Source organism: Hemicordylus capensis, chromosome 6 (genome assembly GCF_027244095.1).
Source record: "Hemicordylus capensis ecotype Gifberg chromosome 6, rHemCap1.1.pri, whole genome shotgun sequence".
Lineage (NCBI taxonomy): Eukaryota > Metazoa > Chordata > Lepidosauria > Squamata > Cordylidae > Hemicordylus > Hemicordylus capensis.
Window position 1 is genome coordinate 27,645,705 of NC_069662.1, and position 14,309 is coordinate 27,660,013.

Sequence of the window (14,309 nt, forward strand, 5' to 3'; positions counted from 1 at the left end):
TTCTTGTTGTCAAATACTTACCTGTGCTCTGGCACACAATATAGCCACAAGTATGGCCCCTCATAGCAGAAAGACATCAATATAGATTGTGAGCCCTTTGGGGACAGGGATCCAACTTATTTATTTATTTATTATTCCGATGCGTAAACCGCCCTGAGCCATTTTTGGAAGAGCGATATAGAAATCAATCAATCAATCAATATCTGCTTTATTGACTACAGAAAAGCCTTCAATTGCGTCGACCATGTCAAGTTGTGGAATATCCTTAGGAAGATGGTTGTCCCAGAACATCTCATTGTTCTCATGAGAAACCTATACACAGGACAGGAAGCCACAGTCCAGATGGAACATGGTGAAAAAGACTGGTTCCAGATTGGTAAAGGAGTAAGACAAGGCTGTATACTTTCTCCTTATTTATTCAGTGTATAAACTGAACATATACTGAGAGAAGCTGGATTGGAAGAAGATGAGTGTGGTTTTAAAGTTGGAGGAAGAAGAAACATCAATAACCTGCACTACGCTGATGACACCACTCTGATAGCTCAGAATGCAGATGATCTGCAAGCTCTAGTAATGAAAGTCAAGGAGCACAGTGAGAAAATGGGACTACAATTTAATGTAAAGAAGACTAAACTGCTGACAACGGGTACAGCAACCAGCCTCAGAATTGATAATGAAGACATTGAAATGGTGGATAGCTTCAGCCTTTTAGGATCGACCACCAACAGTAACGGCTCCAGCAGTCAAGAAATATGCCTCAGACTAGCACTTGGTAGGGTTGCAATGAAGGCCTTGGAAAGGGTATTTTTTTTATGCCGAGACGTGTCTATACCTACAAAGATTAGAATAGTTTGGACAATGGTTTTTCCCATGACACTCTATGGATGAGAAAGCTGGACTTTGAAGAAGCAAGATAGAAAAAATATTGATGCTTTCAAACTTTGGTGCTGGAGAAGCCTTTTGAGGATACCATGGACAGCCAGGAAAACAAACAAATGGATTTATAGAACAAATCAATCCAGAATTTTCACTCAAGGCATAAGTGACCAGGTTCAAACTATCATAGTTCAGAAACATTATGCGAAAACTCAGCTCCCTTGAGAAATCCATAATGCTGGGACAGGTTGAAGGAAAGAGAAGAAGAGGATGACCAGCAGCAAGGTGGATGGACTTGATTATGACAGCAATGAATGCACCACAGAGAAACTTTAAAAAGGCCAAGTTGAAGGCAGATCATTCTGGAGAGAATCAATCTATTTGGTCACTTAGAGTCGACACTGTCTTGATGGCACTTACTTAATCAATCAATTAATGGCCCCTCACTATAACTAGTGAGGTATTATGCTAACTAGGGGTGTGAATGAATTTGATTTTGTGATTTGGTTCAATCTTGAATCAAACAGCAAAATCTTGAATTAAATTGTCAAAGCAGCTGGCACCAGTGACTTGGGAATAGGTAGGGATGTGCAAACTGGTTCAAATTTGAACTGGTTCAGTTTGATGGTTCGAATTCGAAACGAACCAGACATTGGGTTCGACCTGCTGGTTTGAATTCGAACCAAATTGAGCCTGGTTCATTTTGAACTGGTTCAAACTGGTTCTAGCTTCCAAAACTGGGTTGAGTTGTAGGCACCCATGGGTGCCAACTACAACCCAATCCCCAAAGCAATCGGACACTCATATTATTTTTTATAAATTTTGGGGGGATTATTGCCCATTATTTCCTATATGGAGTACCTAGGGGCAAAAAACTGGGGTGGGTGGTAGGCACCCAGTGGTGCCTACCACCACCCACCAAACCCCAAGGCAATTGGGTGCTCCTACTATTAACAGTGAATTTTTAAATTATTATTTTCCCCATAGGTAATAATGGGGATGTGGGTCAGCCCCAAACTCCCCCTTTGAGGGGTGGCAGGGCACCCCAAAGTGGATCTGGGGGCATGGCAGTTATGGCCTCAAGCCATTCCAGGCATCCCCAAGTCCCTGGGATTTTTAGTTCTTGATATGAATTTTTCAAGGTATTTGTTTAGACATTCTGCATTCTGCAGAAAGCATTTCACTGAATGGGGCCATGTGTATTGTGTAGAGCTGACCACATAATTGCTGACCTCAGGTCGGTCATTAAGCAATTAAGGTCAGCAGTACTCAGTGTTCCCTTGCAGGGAAAGTAATACTGCAAAATGCACATAACATGAAACCGGAAGTTGCCAAACCCGCGGTTAATTTTTATAACTGCGAATCGCATTGCAGATGTTCATTGAACCCCAGGCTGGCAACCTCCATTTTAAGTGCAAGGGAGCCCCTCCCTCTTCCTGATCCACTGATTCCACATCCCAGCAACCCCCATAGCTCGAATTGCCAGACCGTGGGCAAGGTGTCAGAACATCTGCAAGGCAACAGCCATTGGCCACAATCTTCAAGACGGCATACTGACTGCAATTGTAACTTTTAAGAATTGACCACCTGCCCCCAGCAGAGAGAGGGCATTTAAACCCTTTTAAATGCCATGCAAGCCCTTCATCTGACAGTGATTACACCGCTACCCTCGTAGGACCCCGCAACAAAACAGTCTCGCATAAGCACAATTTCTGGCAGCAGGGGGATGCTGGTGGCACTATTTTTATGTGTCTTAGGAAAGGGAAGGGAAGATGATAACTCCCTAGGAGGGGGTATGTATATGAGTAAGGGCAAAGAATCTTGGAGTCTGGCCCAATGCGACCAAGGCCGCTCTTGTGATGGCAAAGCAGTCACAATTTTTTCCTCTCAGATGCAAGGAGTTCTCCAGTTGTATCAAAATGCAAGCATCTCCAGCACTGCCATTGAATGAGAATACCCTTAGAAAGCAATGGAGCTCAACTGAAACTTATGTCCCATTTTTTTCAATGAGATTTCATCATGAGTAACTTTATTTGGAAATAACCCAGGGTTACTTTATAAAAACTTCCAAATCATAAGCTCTGGTAGCATTTGAAATGTTTCTAGAACCAAGTGGGCCCCACTTTTTGGGAATAGTTCAACTCATGAGCGCTGGAAGACCAAAGGTTTTTGAGCCCAAGGTCCTCTTCAGTAGACTGGTCCATTTATGAGTGCTAATCGCCAGGTGGCAAGCCGACACGGGGGCATGATTGTGGTTTGGTCCCGAGTGACTGCTTTGCCATCACAAGAGCGGCCTTGGTCGCATTGGGCCAGACTCCAAGATTCTTTGCCCTTACTCATATACATACCCCCTCCTAGGGAGTTATCATCTTCCCTTCCCTTTCCTAAGACACATAAAAATAGTGCCACCAGCATCCCCCTGCTGCCAGAAATTGTGCTTATGTGAGACTGTTTTGTTGCGGGGTCCTACGAGGGTAGCGGTGTAATCACTGTCAGATGAAGGGCTTGCATGGCATTTAAAAGGGTTTAAATGCCCTCTCTCTGCTGGGGGCAGGTGGTCAATTCTTAAAAGTTACAATTGCAGTCAGTATGCCATCTTGAAGATTGTGGCCAATGGCTGTTGCCTTGCAGATGTTGCCTTTCAATCAATCCTGTTTAGTGCTAGACAATATTCTGGTGAGATAACATCTCACCCTATAATTATTTCAAAATACTAGGAGTCATCCTCCATCTTACCAAATCCCATATGGCTTTTCTGAGGCTACAAACATAATCAATAACATCTCCTGAAATCCTATATAAAATATCCCTGTGCAATTAGAACGGATGAAGGATTGTGAGCAGCCAGGACTGCATCATTTTGATCTTTGACAATCTCCTTTTTTCAGAACAATCTGAAGCAACTGGGGAATGGCACAGAAACCAGGCTGATTGTGGACAATAGATGACAATATTCTGTGCCAAGATTCCCCAGGATGGCAGTGATCTTTCCGTTGCTGCTATTCATCCTGTGGCTCAAGCTGCTTTTAACTGACTGCAAGGCACACACTGTGATGTGTTCCATGACTCATCCCTTCCAGGTTCCACACAAGAATATTCAGAGAGGGGACCTTATCATTGGACTGATTACTTCTCAGTTTAACTGCATATTTGATGAAATATATTTCCATGAATACCCCAAAATGAAGTTTTTCGGTGAACTTATGTAAGCATCTTTTTTTCTTATCCATAAATGGGGTAGACAAAGACATAAACATACAAAGAGAACACAGAAGAAAATGAATGTTCAGAAAACAGTCGGCACATGATTCTTTGGAAGGATCATTTAGTCTTCATAGCTGAGTTATTAAAAATCATATAGGCCGTTCCTTCTACATGTTGTGCTTGATATTTTGCTCATTTTGCTTTCCCTGTGCCTTATTTTTATTTTTATTTTGGGACAAGTTCACAATTTGATTTACATAGAAAAATTCATGGGAATATGAATGACAAAAATGGTTCTTGTCCCAAAGGGGCTCACAATCTAAAATGAAACACCAGCAACAATCAGACGAGAGATGCCATGCTGGGTTGAATTGGGACAGTTGCTCTCCCACTCCTAAATATGACAAAAACACCATGTTAAGAGTTGCCTCTTTGCCCAGTTAACAGGGTTGAATGTATCCTTCCTACACTGCACTTGTTCCCAAGCCACACATCCCGAGTCAACATATTCTTGCACATCCATAGTCACTAGATGAAGGCAAAACCTGCTTATGGACTTTTCAACAAAAGAATTACTAGGATCTGTGTTTAAGTCATAATGGACAAATGAGTGCCTGGATGTTTTTCACCAACAATTAGAAGATAGGAATCAAAATGGACATGATCCAGCCAAAGTTCAGCACTTTTAACATCAATTGATATCAATAGGGAAGAGGAAGTCTTGAATTTTATAATTTTATATGAGCTTAACTCTGGCTCGGTTCAGACATAATATGGAATGTAATATGGTTCCGCCTCCCCTCTCCTCTTGACCATCCACATTCAGAAATTGGGGAGAAGGGCCTCTCTGCAGTCAGTGAGACTGCAGAGAAGTGGGGGAGTTGGCTGTGTGGGCTTCCTTCTTTCCTGAAAGACAGCCCACACAGCCAATAGCAGCTGGATTGAGGGAGGAGCTTCATCCCTCAACTCTGGTTTCAGAGGGGTGAAACTGCATGCCAGCATTCAAATGTAATGCTGGCACTGAAGGTAAAGGGAACTCTGGTTTTATATTTTGTCTGAACCTGGCCATTAGCTGGTGTTGGGAATTCTCTCTGGTAAGAGATACCCTTCTATTACATCAGAGTGCACTGAGGCACAACACAGTGGAATTTAGTTAGGCATGCGTGTATGCGGAGAGTAAAAGAACCTTGGAGCCAGTTCATAATTTCAAATAAATATAAGGAGTCTTTATTGGTGAATTCCATTCTAAATAGGAAAGTGGAGAGATAGGATCCCTAATCTAGCTAGCTAGCTGGATGCAGAGGGATGGTTTCTGCATATCTGCACATATGGTGCAGGGAGAGAGAAGCGTGTGTGTTGCAAGGGAGAAGAAAGGGGAAAGGAAGAGGAAGGAAGGAAGTCCCTGAGAGTAGCAATCTACATATCAAAGGGATAGTGTCAGGGCAGTAGAGAAGGGATGACCAATGTCTTGACCCCTCTAGCCCTCTGACTCACTAGTCTGTCCCCCTCTGTCATTGAGACATGAGACAGCACAGAGTCCTTCACTTCCAACAGCTGGGAAGTACCCATGAATTTATTTTGAGGCTAGAAGTAACACCTAATCACATTATTGTTATCTTGTGGGAGTCTGCAGAAAAAGAAACTGGGAAAACTAATGACCTATATCCCAAATCCAGGAAAGATTGTAATATTGTTTAAAAGAATGAATTTTTACTTTTTTTCCTACTCTCTGGCTTCTTTTTTACATTTATGGGCTTGAAGAAATTGCTAGATTGACTCTATAAACATTTCTGTTGTTTGTAGCATGGTGGTGGCAGACAAATAACATAGTTTCAATAAATGGTACACAACTGGCTGGAAATCGGTTTTATGCATTTTGTAACTCTTTCTTTAGTGTTATGCCAAAGAATTACCAGCATGCCTTATCCTTTCTATTTGCTGTGAAGGAGATAAATCAGAACCCTACGATTTTACCAAATACCAGCCTAGGTTTTCACATCTATGACAGTTATTTCAATTCAAGGACAACATTTCAGAATACACTAAACCTTCTTTCCAGTTGGGAAAGGATTGTCCCCAACTTCAAGTGTGACAAGCAAAAGAATATGATGACTGTCATTGGAGGCCTTGACTCTGAGATCTCACTCCAAATGGCTACTGTCTTAGACCTCTACAAGATCCCACAGGTACAGTTAAATGTGGATTGCAAGAGTTGTTTCCCTAGATGCTTAAAATATATCCTGATTGAGGAAAATGTTTTTGTTACAGTTCTTTCATATAGTGTATTATTATGCTCAGGGTAGAATGAAGCGTATTTTGTGTGATTTTCTAGCATGGATCAACAACACTTCTGAAAATGGAATACAGCAGTGGTGGCCTGTGGTGTTGGTGCTGGGGGGGGGCACAGCTAGAGGTACCTTTTAAAGATCATTACCTGTGATACCACTGGCCAGCATCCCATGTGGTGGCTGCCATGGCTCCAGCACTCACCTGACCTCCGTGCATGCATGGCAGCCACTTGCATGGTCATCAACACCAGTGACCACATAAAGGGCCTCCACACATGCGTAGAGGCCAGGTGGGATGTCAGGTAGGGTACCAATGCTTGCAGTGGGTTGTTATAACAGCTAATGACTTTTTAAAAGTACCTCTTGCCACACACACACCCCAGCACCACCCTCACAGGCCACCACTGCAATACGGATATATGATTTCATCCACCCCCATGGCTTGCAGCATATGTATCTCATCATTATGGTTTTTTATATTAAAGTTTTAGTCCAAAGTCAGAAGAAATTTCCCTAAAGACATCCACAGATCTTTGAGTGGGGGAGTTGTGGTTCCTTTCACCCAAACTAAATGAGTTAAGTTAAAGCATCAAATAGGCCAGTTTATGCATGAGATTACATTAACTGGGTGATTCCTGTGTCTATGTTGCTATGTTGTATGAATCAATAAAACCATGTAGCAGGAGCTTATACAGTGCTTACTTCTTCAGTCATGGGCTGAGGTAATTGGACAGGATTTCTGACATAAACTCAACACAGGAAAAAGTAATTTTCACTTCCTTTCCCCCACAAATACATTTTTTAAAAGACATAAACATTAGATGTTTCATGGATGTTTGATGTTTAGTGTACACAGTAGCGTTGTGACCACACAATCAGACAATTTGTTGACATCTTCTCCCCCACAAAGGGATAGTTCTACTTCAGGTAGCCCAGGATATTCCATGGAGTCCCCCTTGCCAAAAATGCAACAGGATCCAATGTATGGCAACAAAACCATCTCTTTATTTCTTGGCATGAATACATTTATGGGTTATCTACCTCCATATTTCCATCTTGCCCATACCTGGTCTTGGATTCATTCTTACTATGATTAACCCCCTTGGCTAAGCTTGGGTGCTTATGCCAATATTTAGCATCACTAAAGGCACATGTGGGCCCATTTATCCCTCACATACAGTTGACTCATGTTGGCAGGCTAGCCTGGTTTCTTGCTTTTGGCTTCAGGTCTGGCCAAGCGACCTCTTAAGGCTGTGCACCAACAACCTCCACCCAAGCTTCCATCCAGCCAGGGATTTGCCTGCTCCCCATCCACTGCTGTGGGGAATCTTTTCCCCCTTCTGGCCACAGTGCTTGGTTTTCTGGATGGTGTGCTACAGGGTTACCTCCTCTGATCTTCCACTAGTTCCACAACATCATTGAAGGAAAGGATGGACAAATTAATACTTTCAGAGCCAAAAATTTGTACCCAACACAAACATATTTCCCAGGACGTAAATTCCTGACAAGTAAAAATATTTAATGTTTCTTTAGAGCAGAATTTAGCAATGTGTTTTCTCTCAACAGATATTTAAAATAAATTGTTACAACTAAGCAAACCACTTGCCCTTACTATGAGAATTCATTTCTTTTTCCTTAGATTGCCTATTGTGTATTTTCTCCAGTGATGAGTGTTGAAACCCAGCTCCCCTCCTTCTACCGAATAATGCCCAGGGAAGAATTTCAATACGTAGGGTTTGTTCAACTTCTTTTGCAATTCCAGTGGACATGGGTTGGAATCATCACAGGAGAAGATGATGAAGGAGAAAAGTTTTTACGGATCCTAAATCAAATGTTCTCCCAATATAGGATTTGTACAGCCCTTATTGCAAAAATACCAAACCTGTCCTACAATTTAGACTTGTTGGGATTTTTGAGACATACAAAAATTGCATCCATTTCACTAACCACCTCCAAAGTCAAAGTATTTGTTCTGAACGCTAACCTTCAAACTGTAGCATGTTTGAAGTGGCTGATATACATTTATACCATGTTGGAAGACATAACACAGACATCTATGGGCAAGGTGTGGATTATGACAGCACACTGGGATTTCTCATCACAGACATTTCACAGGGATTTTGATATTCACATCTTTCATGGTGCTTTGTCTTTTGCAGTTCCCTCAAATGAAGTGCTGGGCTTTACAAAATTTCTTCAGAGTTTAAACCCCAAGCTCCCCAAAGGAGATGGTTTTATCAGGGACTTCTGGGAACAGGCATTCAACTGCTTATTTTCTTATTCAAATGAGGACATGGGGAGTATTTACACTTGCACTGGTCATGAGAAGCTGGACAGCCTTCCTGGGACTCTGTTTGAAATGGGCATGACTGGCCAAAGCTACAGCGTATACAGTGCAGTCCATGTCATCGCACATACTTTGCATAAGATGTACACATCCAGGCCAAAACACAGAGGAATTGTTGAAGGAGGTAGACAGGAACCTCCAAGTCTGCAACCATGGCAGGTAATATTGCACATCCAAAGTAGCCTTCTGTTTGGGGTTCCCATCCTGTCTTACTCCAGATGATGATGAACTATAACTCCCATCACCTCCAGCTACAATTTATTGTAGTTCAACAGCATCTGGAACACCACAGGTTGGGAACCCTTGTTCTAATGTATGACAGTACTCATGCCAGAGATTATACCACCAGAACCAAATCTGCACACATTGGCCTTTAAAATATCAATGGGCTTAATCCAAGGAAAGCCAGTCCTGACTAAGCCCCAAATGTGCAATAAGATGCACAGCCTGTGGCAAAGCTACATACACTTTGCAGGGAACGTTGGCATAATAACTTTGGCTCTGCTCTGGGTGCCGTCAACGAGGAAGGCTCAGTTGTCGTGCACGCTGGACAGGGCCTTTTCTGTTGCTGCCCCCAGACTCTGGAATGCTCTCCTGGCGGTTATTCGCTCCTCAGTCTCCATCACAGCTATTAGAAAGCACATTAAATCCTGGCTTTTTAGCCAGCCTTACCCAGGACCCCTGCTAACTTGGCAAAGAGGCACCTTTTAATGTGGTGATTCTCTTTATTTAGCAGAGGGAGAGTAACTGGCCCTATCCACCCCCAGCACAGTGCCTCCAGTGACTGTAGCTGGTGTCTATCTTATGCTTCTTTTAGATTGTGAGCCCTTGTGGGACAGGGAGCCATCTTATTTATATATTATTTCTCTGTGTAAACCACCCTGAGCCATTTTTGGAAGGACAGTATAGAAATCGAAATAATAATAATAATAATAATAATAATAATAATAATAATAATAATAATGGTGTAGTGAGAACGAGGATGCCACTGTTGCTGAACTGTTTCAAAATCAAAACCAGGCAACCTCCCCTTTGCCTTCACCTAAAAAACCTGAATGCGATTTAACAGAAAAGCAACAAGACCATAAAATTGAAAAAGTTGAAGAAAATGAAGGTGTAAAAATATTATGGGACTTCCGACTACAAACAGACAAACATCTGCCACACAATACACCAGATATCACTGTAGTCAAGAAGAAAGAAAAACAAGTCAAAATAATCGACATAGCAATACCAGGGGATAGTAGAATAGAAGAAAAAGAAATAGAAAAAATCACCAAATACAAAGATCTACAAATTGAAATTGAAAGGCTGTGGCAGAAAAAGACCCAAAAAATCCCAGTGGTAATTGGCGCCCTGGGTGCAGTTCCAAAAGACCTTGAAGAGCACCTCAACACCATAGGGGCCACAGAAATCACCATCAGCCAATTACAAAAAGCAGCTTTACTGGGAACAGCCTACAGGTATATTCTGCGACGATATCTATAACAACAGCAACAACATTGAAAATAAAATTCTGGCATCCCAGGTCCTTGGGAAGGACTTGATGTCTGGATAAAACAAACCAGTCAATAACACCTGTCTGTGTAAAATAATAATAGTGTAGTGGGAACAAGATAGAAGCAGTACAATTACAGAGTTTAATACATCAAAGAAAAAGCATTTTGATTCCCTATGAATCTCTAAAGCATCCTCTGTGATCATAGCTTTTGTGTGGTGGTAGCAAAAAAAAAAAAAACTCCTTTGGGTCTCACCTAGGTAGGAGAAAGACCATGGAAGCAGTTGGACAAGGGTCCTGTGTTAATTGCCCATTATCACACCATCTGCTATAAGACGTTTACTATAGAAGATATAGATGTTCTATTTAATGTAATAATGCTTTGAGAAGAATCCATGCTCTACACTACTGAGCATATATATTTATAGAATAACATTTTTCCCTAGCACACACACACACACACATTCACAAACAAATCCTTCCAAGGACTGGTACCTTAAAGAGATTTTTTAAAAACCACAAATCATCATCTCTTTTCATGTTTCTGCATTCACTTATTTCCATCTAGCTTCACTTTTTCCTGAGGAGCATCTCATTTAACAACACTGCTGGGAACACGGTGTATTTTGATGAAAATGGTGAATTAACAACTGGATATGATATTGTCAACTGGATTACTTTCTCAAACCAATCCTTCTCAAGAGTCAAAGTAGGCAGGATGGATCCACAGGCTTTACCAGGCAGCGAGGTGATAGTTGACAAGGAAGCTATCACATGGCATAGGATGTTTAATCAGGTGGGATACAGATTTACGTTATAAATTATACAGACACATACATATATATAGACAGACAAACATACACAACATTCCCACAGGAATGTTCACAAAGCAGCTGTACTGATCTATTATTATCACCAGTGTAGAATTTATTAAAGGTAAAGGTAGAGTTGTGCCGTCCAGTCGGTGTTGACTCTTGGCAACCACAGAGCCATGTGGTTTTCTTTGGTAGAATACAAGAGGGGCTTACCATTGCCATCAACAAGCAGTATGAGATGATGCCTTTCAGCATCTTCCTGTATCGCTGCTACACGATAAAGGTGTTTCCCATACTTTGGGAAACATGCCAGCAGGGATTCGAACCAGAAGCCTCTTGCTCCCTAGGCAAGTTATGTCCCCGCTGCACCATCTGTGTCTGACTTTTTCTAATGTGGGTTAATTGAACACATTGTTCTGGAAGACCAAGCTATAATTCCCTATATTTCTGCTGTAGTTAATGGCCAGGCCCAGCAGAGGATACTAAAGTTATAATTAATATTATAATTTCTTACACCAGTTAGCAGATGTTATCCATGTTATCTGAGAAGGGGGATCTTTTCAGGAGTCAATTTTGTGTTTGCAAGAGGCTGTTCACAAGAGGGGTGCACGGATCCGGCTGGCCCGGTTTGGTTCGAGTCTGGACTGGCCTCGAATCCAACCGGGCTAGTTCGGTCTGGTACCCCACTCGAACTCACCACCCCCCAGTTCAGTTTGGTCCCGGGGGGGGAGGGTTGTGAGCTTCTTTTAGGTTTTTGTTTTTTTAATTATCTTACTCCCCTCAGGGGAGCTCCTGGAAGTGGGGGGGTCCACAGAGGTTCCCCCTCCCCCCACCAGCTATCCTCATGCCCCCTCCAGCCAGTTCGGCTGCTCTTTGGCCAGTTTTCAGCCTTCTCCTGGTGGCCCGGCAGCCATTTTAGAAGCCATACACCATACATTTGGCCTCCAAAACGGCCACCGGGCCGTCGGGAGAAGGCCAAAAAAGCTGGCCAAACCAGCCAAAAGGGGGCATGAGGACAGCTGGCAGGGGGAGGGGAAACCTCCGCGGACCCCACCACCACCACCTCCAGGAACTCCCCCGAGGGGAGTAAGGTAAATATTTTTAAAAAATAAAATAAAAGAAGCTCACGAACCCCCCAAACATTCAGGAGTGGTTCGCATTCCACCCCGAGCTGTCGAACCGAACCAGCTCGACATCGAACTAGCTCGATGTCAAGCTGGTTTGCACACTCCTACTGTTCACTGCCTCAGGATCTCTGTTCTGCCTAGAGATGCACATATCAGGTGATACAAAAATATGAGAGAGAGAGAGAGAGAGAGAGAGAGAGAGAGAGAGAGAGAGAGAGAGAGAGAGAGATAAAAAATATTCATCTATTCAGTGTTGAATTTCCAAAAGCAATTTGGTTCTCATTCTTTCTGTGTGGTTATAAACTTCCCTTCCCTTGATTGATTGATTGATTGATTGATTGATTTTTGCTGTTAACTGTTAAAAGAGTGTATAAGGTCGAAAAGCCCTACGTCTCCTTCTCTTTTTCTGGATAGGTGCTTCCTCTCGCTTTGTGTAATGACTACTGCTCTCCAGGTAACAGCAAAAAAAGGAAGGAGGGGGAGCCATTTTGTTGCTATGATTGTGTTCCATGTCCAGATGGAAAGATTTCTGATCAAAAGGGTATGAGACCTAAAATGCACTAATACACTGCTTAATATATTTATTGACATACAGTATTTATTGACCCCTGCTAACTGGCACCTTTTACCATGGTGATTTTCTTTATTTAGCAGGAGGAAAGTAACTGGCCCTATCCACCCCAGCACAGTACTTCCAGTGAATGTTGCTGGTGTCTATCTTATGTTTCTTTTTAGAATGTGATCCCTTTGGGGACAGGGTTCCATCTTATTTGTTTGATATTTCTCTATGTAAACCGCCCTGAGCCATTTTTGGAAGGGCGGTATAGAAATAGGATTATTATTATTATTATTATTATTATTATTATTATTATTATTATTATTATTGATAAAATGGCTGCTATTCTATTTTTCAGACATGAACGATTGTTTCAAATGCCCAGAAGATCAGTATCCAGACAAGAACCAAGATCAATGCATTCCCAAGATTGTAAACTTCCTCTCTTTCTCAGAAACTTTGGGGATAACTATAGTTTGCTTGGCTCTTTTTCTTTCTCTGATTACAGCTTTGGTGCTAGGAACTTTCATCAGGAACCAGAACACACCCATTGTCAAAGCCAACAATCGGGAGCTCAGCTATTCTCTGCTCATCTCCCTGTTGCTGTGCTTCCTTTGTTCCTTATTATTCATTGGCTGGCCTCAGACAATGACCTGCTGTTTACGACAAACTGCTTTTGGCATCATCTTCTCAGTGGCTGTTTCTTGCATAATGGCAAAAACCATCACTGTGATTCTGGCTTTCATGGCCACCAAGCCAGGGACAAGGATGAAGAAATGGGTAGGGAAAAGACTGGCATCTTCTCTTATCCTTGGTTGCTCCCTTATTCAAGCCAGCATTTGTGCTATGTGGCTATGTATTGCTCCTCCATTTCCAGATGTGGACATGCACTCTCTGGCTGAAGAAATCATAGTGGGATGCAATGAAGGATCAGTCACTATGTTTTACTGTGTCCTGGGATACTTAGGATTGCTGGCTGCTGTTAGCTTCACTGTGGCTTTCCTAGCCAGGAAACTGCCAGGTAGTTTCAATGAAGCCAAGTTCATCACTTTCAGCATGTTGCTGTTTTGCAGTGTTTGGTTATCCTTTGTACCATCTTACCTGAGCACTAAGGGGAAATATATGGTGGCTGTGGAGATTTTCTCCATTTTGGTCTCTAGTGCTGGGCTACTAGGTTTTAACTTTTTCTCCAAATGCTACATAATTATTTTGAGGCCTGGGCTGAATAGCAAGGACCAATTAATTAGGAGAGCGTAGCAAGAATCCGAGTGTTTCAAATGTTCTCAGCTGAAATATCTTAAAGGATGTATACTGGCCCCCACGCTATCTAACCTGTATATCAATTCTATAGTTTCTTTTATTTCCTCCCCTTCCACGCTTCCTCCCAAGATCGCGAATAGGCATATATCTGTTCTATTATATGCGGATGATATGGCGATTCTTTCACTAACACCAATTGGCCTAAAGCGTGCTCTCCTTCTGTTAGATAAATACTGTACACAGGAGAACTTGGAGATCAATTATCAAAAGACAAAAGTCATGGTCTTTGCTAACCGGCCCAGAGGGCATCAGTGGTCAATAAGCTCACATAGGATAGA

At 42.2% G+C, this 14,309-nt stretch overlaps 1 protein-coding gene across 1 annotated transcript; it reads left to right on the forward strand.

Annotated features, from left to right (window-relative positions):
• The first annotated feature begins 3,938 nt into the window (after nt 1-3,938).
• LOC128331038 (vomeronasal type-2 receptor 26-like) lies at nt 3,939-13,968 on the forward strand. The gene is made up of 6 exons (XM_053264403.1): nt 3,939-4,081; nt 5,975-6,266; nt 8,008-8,874; nt 10,782-11,009; nt 12,570-12,696; nt 13,070-13,968. Exons 1-6 carry the CDS (start codon nt 3,939-3,941, stop codon nt 13,966-13,968), a joined length of 2,556 nt encoding a protein of 851 aa, XP_053120378.1.
• Nucleotides 13,969-14,309: the final 341 nt, after the last annotated feature.